The sequence below is a fragment of the Amphiura filiformis genome, chromosome 2 (assembly GCF_039555335.1).
Source record: "Amphiura filiformis chromosome 2, Afil_fr2py, whole genome shotgun sequence".
NCBI classification, from domain to species: Eukaryota; Metazoa; Echinodermata; class Ophiuroidea; order Amphilepidida; family Amphiuridae; genus Amphiura; species Amphiura filiformis.
The window spans coordinates 36,973,656-36,979,978 of NC_092629.1; the positions used below are offsets into that span (position 1 = coordinate 36,973,656).

At 41.5% G+C, this 6,323-nt stretch overlaps 1 protein-coding gene across 1 annotated transcript; it reads left to right on the forward strand.

Annotated features, from left to right (window-relative positions):
* Positions 1 to 508: 508 nt before the first annotated feature.
* LOC140140407 (uncharacterized) lies at positions 509 to 1,120 on the forward strand. Its single transcript, XM_072162170.1, has one exon. It carries the CDS (start codon positions 509 to 511, stop codon positions 1,118 to 1,120), a length of 612 nt encoding a protein of 203 aa, XP_072018271.1.
* Positions 1,121 to 6,323: the final 5,203 nt, after the last annotated feature.

The following is a 6,323-nucleotide window of genomic DNA, read 5'->3' on the forward strand; positions in this document are numbered from 1 at the left end:
CCCAAGACTACTTAGGACTGATTGACTGATTCGCCGTTCACCAGAAATAGTAAGTGCATAATATTTACGATATCCAACATTGGCGACGAGATAAAACCGTTTTAAAAGACTTTTGCGAAGGAATTTTGGTATTGGAAGGAAGCTTAAGTGTTATAGACAATAACAAACACCAGTGGAACTTTTGTGATCAAGGATAAGACGAATTTTGAACCATTCGAGTTTCGCGGTAAGCTTACCTTTTGCATTTCTTGAGCAGACGACATTTTGCAACAGCGGCGGTATCGCGGTAGTATTTGAACACTGACGAATTTTACGAACTTTACGGAATACGATTGTAGTAGTATTTGAACACTGACGAATTTTACAAACTTTACGGAATACGATTGTAGTAGTATTTGAACACTGATTTAATTTTACGAACTTTACGGAATACGATTGTAGTAGTATTTGAACACTGACGAATTTTACGAACTATCACGGAATACGGTTACTTGTTTCTCTTGTCACGATGGCAAAACAAACACCTATTTTTCATGAGTTTGATGCACAAGACGGCGATGTGGAGTGTTACTTGGATCAATTACAACAATATTTCATTGCGATGGACATTGAAGACAATGATGAAAATGCAAATAAAAGAAGAGCAATCCTTCTCTCCAGTGTGGGTACAGATGTGTACCAAACTTTACGGGATCTGAGTTACCCGCAGCAACCAAGTGGTAAGACTTACAAACAACTTACAGACATGATGAAAAATCATTACAGACCACAGAGGTTAGTTGTGGCTGAGAGATTTCGATTTCATTCGACCAAACAGGCAAGTGGTCAGTCAATCACTGATTATTCTACACAGTTGAAGAAGATGGCAGCGTTTTGCGAATTTGTGGGGGATCAGCTAGAACAAAATTTACGAGACAGATTTATTTGTGGTTTGCAATCAGAGAATACACAACGGAAGCTACTATCCCGTAATTACACATTTAAAGAAGCGGTTGACATGGCTCTGGCGGAAGAGGCAGCACTGAAGGATGTACGAGATATGAGTGCCCGGGGACAGGGTTCAGTCAACAAAATTGGTAAGGGAAACCAATATCATAATAATAGATACAAGAAAGCGTGATCAACAACAGCAGACATGGCAGAGTAAACCAAACACAGTGGTAACCGTCATGACCGTAAGCGCTGTGATAGATGTGGATTGAATAATCATACGAGAGATCAATGCAAATTCAAGGCGTACACTTGCTACAATTGCAACGAAATGGGTCATTTGAAATCAGAATGTAAAGCTCCGAGAAGGAGGAAGCAACCAGCAAGTAATTATGTTGATGAAGATGAAGATCGTGATGATGATGAATATTATGGTACCTTAGGGGATTCTACTTTTATGATTGAAGGTGATGACGATGTGCGAGATGGAGATGGAATTAATTACTCCAAACCGGCAGTGATGGTTCAAGTTAACGTTCAAGGTATACCGTTGAATATGGAGGTAGATACTGGAGCATCATCATCAATGATAAGCTACAAGGTCTTTGAAAAACATTTCAAACATTTGCAATTGGGGCCAGTAGAACGTCCTTTACATGCATATTCTGGCACACCGTTGAATCTTGCAGGACAGATTGTAGTTGATGTTAAATATGATGGTCAGACAGCACAGTCGTTACCTCTCGTAGTCGTATATGCTGACAGATATGCACCCCATTGTTTGGTAGAGATTGGTTGGCAGTCATCAGACTTGATTGGCCAAGTTTGTTTCCAGAAGCAGGACTATACAGCATCAGTCATTCATCAATGGACAAGTTGAAAGGAAAGTACAGTGAGATATTTCAGTCGGGTCTAGGCACGGTGAACGGAGTGAAGGCGACGCTTCACGTCAAGGAGAATGCAGTTCCTATTTTTCACAAGGCTCGCTCTGTACCTTTTGCACTACGTCCAGCTGTTGACAAAGAGTTACAACGAATGCAAGACGAAGGCATTATTTTTCCGGTAGATTTCAGCGAATGGGCTACACCACTAGTTTGTGTACCGAAGGCTGACGGAAATGTGCGATTGTGCGGAGACTACAAGGTTTCAGTCAACAAATCCATCCACACCGATGAATTTCCAATGCCAACACCTGAGGAGGTTTTCAGCAAGATGGCAGGAGGTCAGAAGTTCTCCAAGATTGATCTGAAGTGTGCATATCAGCAAATGTTATTGGATGACAAATCACAAGAACTTGTTACGATAAATACGCAGAGAGGCCTATTTCGCTACACACGATTACCGTTTGGAATTTCTTCAAGTCCAGCGATTTGGCAACGCTTCATTGAGCAAGTGCTTGCAGATCTTGATTACACCTGTGCCATAATGGATGATGTGCTAGTGTCTGGCAAAGACGACACAGAACATCTTCGCAAGCGTGGAAAAAGTGTTCCAGCGATTTCAGAAGCACGGTCTCACGAGTCAAACCGGAGAAGTGTGTGTTCATGGGAGACAGAGTAGAGTACATGGGTAGGAGGATATCTGCGAAAGGCATTCAAGCGACTGATGAGAAGATCAAAGCCATCAAGGAGGCACCAGTACCGCAGAATATAACAGAGCTAAGATCGTTCTTAGGCATGGTGAATTTCCAAGCGCAGTTTGTTCCTCATCTATCGACTGTAGTTTATCCACTGAATGAGCTACTTGGCAACAAACCGTGGGAGTGGACAGAAGCTTGTACAACGGCATTCAACACAGTGAAAGAAACGCTCTCATCAGATAAGTTGCTTGTACATTACGATACCAAGTTACCATTGGAACTAGCAGCAGATGCTTCACCATACGGTCTAGGTGCAGTAATTATGCATGTATTTGACGACGGTTCACGACGAACAATTGCTTATGCATCAAGGAGTCTCAACAAGCACGAGAAAGGTTATGCACAGCTGGATAAGGAAGCACTGGCAATGATGTTTGGATTGAAGCGGTTCCACAAATATCTGTATGGAAGATTCTTCACAATCTTGACGGATCACAAGCCTTTGGAACGGATATTAGGACCGAAGAATGCCATACCAACGCTTGCTGCACAACGTCTACAGAGATGGGCAATCACTCTATCAGCATTCAACTATGATCTCAAATTCATTCCATCTAAGCAGAATGCATTAGCCGATGCATTATCACGTCTACCTTTGCCTTTTGTGGATGAAGAGACCGACGCTATCTTCAAGGTGGAGGATAAGTTATTGGACAGTTTGCCCATCACTAGTAAGCTGATTAAACAGGCAACACAAACAGATCCAGTATTGTCTAGGGTATTGGAATTTACCAGAACCGGTTGGCCAGCAGAAGTTGAAGATTTACTGATACAAACCATATTTCCACCGCGAGATACGAAAGTTATCGGTCGAACAGGACTGTATTCTGTGGGGATTGAGGGTAATCGTTCCTGTGAAATATCAGAAAGATATCTTGGAGGAGTTACATGTTGCACACCCAGGAATGGTCAGAATGAAAGAAATGGCTCGTAGTTACATGTACGTATGGTGGCCTAACATGGATCAGGAAATTGAACAAACGGTTCGACAATGTACAAGTTGTCAGCAAACCAAGAATAGACCAGCTCCCGCCCCATTGACACCTTGGATGTGGCCCGGATCTCCATGGCAACGAGTACATATTGACTATGCCGAGAAAGATGGTCGTCATTTCTTGGTTATCATAGACGCCTATTCAAAGTGGCCAGAAATCATCCTGATGAAAAACAACACATCAGCAAGCTCAACGATTAAAGTGCTTAAAGATTTGTTCAGCAGATATGGATTTCCGCTACAAATAGTCAGCGACAATGGTCCACAGTTCGAAGTGAGGAGTTTCAGCATTTTCTGAAAGTTCATGGTGTGAAGAGTGTTAGAGTAGCGCCATATCAGCCGTCAAGTAATGGTGCTGCAGAGCGTATGGTGCAGTCTTTCAAGAGGAGTCTAAGTTCATCTAAGGATAGTAACCAAAGTTTGCAACAAAGGCTAGATAACTTCTTGATGATCTACAGAGCGACAAAGCATGCAACCACTGGTAGCACACCAGCCAGTTTATTTCTGGGCAGAGAGATTCGCACACGTTTGTCATTAGTACGCCCCAATTTACAAGATGCAGTGACAAATAAGCAGAGTGCACAGAAATCAGCACATGACGTCGGTACCAAATACAGAGAGTTCTTCCCTGGAGATTCTGTTGTGGTCAAAGATCTTCGCAAAGAGGAAACTTGGTGGCCTGGTATCGTGGCAGAGCCTAAGTCGTACATTGTGACGCTTACGGATGGAAGTTACAAGGATCTTTTCATTTCATTTCATTTTCATTTTCTTTACATGCTGGGGGTTCAGATACATGACTTTTAACAAAGTGCCGGGGCTTCAGCACCCAAAAGCCCCTCCTGGACATGCCACTGACTATAAATTATAGCACAACCATGATCAGACATCATCATGATCAGTCCATCATCATGATCATGTATTTGAATTAGACCAGGCCTTCTCAACTAGTTTATTTGAAGCGCCAACTGGAAAATTTCTGTGATCATGAAGTGCCAAAGTGTTTAAGGGCGCCTGAGGACTTTGTGAGTTAGAGCGGGCGCATAGCGGGTACGGGGTAGTAATGAAGTTTTATCGGGGGTCATGGATTTTAAGTTTTTTAAAGGCCCAGATTGAGTATTTTCACCTCCTTTTGTTCAAGATTTAGGTGAAAAAAATATTAAAATTACCGTGCACCACTTTGACTGACTCCAAGCGCCACAAGTGGCACGCGCGCCGCCAGTTGAGAAGGCCTGAATTAGACACACCCCTATATTAGCCAACTTCCCACCCCATCAATGAATGTTTTGTAGGGTCTTACTGGTCTCATGTTAACATGGGTTTGCTCAAATTTGTTTTTGGTGTTGGAGGGAGGAATTGATGTTAGCACTCTGAAAATGTTACATTATTATTTCCTTAATTGCAGGAAAGCAATTTACTAAAAAAATACTTTAATCTGATACTCGTACAATTTACAAAACCAATTTATTCAGTCAAACTAGTTATTACCTCCTGCAACTTTCTGAAGAAGAACTGCTCTTCATCTGTGTCTTTCCACTCATCTATGAGCTTTTCAAGGTTCTCCTGGTCATTCTTGTGTTTTCGTAAAGCCGTTTCAGCCTTGTTCATGTGAAAACTGTGTACAAGAGTTAAAATAATTATTCAAAAAATTATGCATATGAAAGTTTACAGTAGCATCTTATGCTTTTTTTTGTTTCCTAGGAATAATGTCTTTGCTATAATTCCATCTATTACTCTCTGTATTGATATCATCATATAGTGATGTGCGCCCATAATCTGACTGCTTGATCAGCAGAATGAGTGGATTTGGGGTGATGCGCAAGAAAAGTCTTGGCAGCAAGTGAAGAAAGTGCTTTCTTCAGCCCCTGTGCTTAAGTTTTATAATCCAGACAAACAATGCAAAGTATCTGCTGATGCATCTAAAGATGGTCTTGGAGCAGTCTTACTCCAACAACATAATGACGAGCAATGGGCACCAATTGCCTATGCATCTCGAGCGATGACAAGTGCTGAAACGCGATACGCGCAAATCGAGAAAGAATGTTTAGCATTAACATTCGCATGCGAGAGATTTCATCAGTTCCTGTATGGTCAGAAAGTACAAGATGAAACGGACCACAAACCGTTGGTAGCTATATTTAAGAAGCCACTTTCTGAAAGTCCGCTAAGGTTACAGTTGATGCGCATTAGATTGCAAAGATATGATCTTGAGTTAGAGTACACACCAGGTAAACTGCTATTTACAGCTGATGCTCTCTCTCGAGCTGTAGATATTAATGCATCATCACAAGCTGATGAAAGTATGGAAGATGACATAGATGTTTATGTTGATATGATCATGACATCACTTCCAGTAACCACAAGCTCAACTAAGAAAATCAAAGAAGAAACTTTGATGCTGATGCTCTCTCTTGAGCTGTAGATATTAATGCATCATCACAAGCTGATGAAAGTATGGAAGATGACATAGATGTTTATGTTGATATGATCATGACATCACTTCCAGTAACCACAAGCTCAACTAAGAAAATCAAAGAAGAAACTTTGATAGATCCTGTGCTGCAAAAGCTAACTAAAGCCATAATGGAAGGATGGCCAGTACAGAGACAACAGTGTCCAGTAGAAATCAGAGATTTCTGGAACTACAGAGATGAATTGTCAGTGGTAGAAAATCTGATCTTAAAGGGTAACAGATTAGTAATACCTACAAGTCTGCAAAGAGAACTGTTGCAACAAATTCACAAGGGTCATTTGGGCATGGAA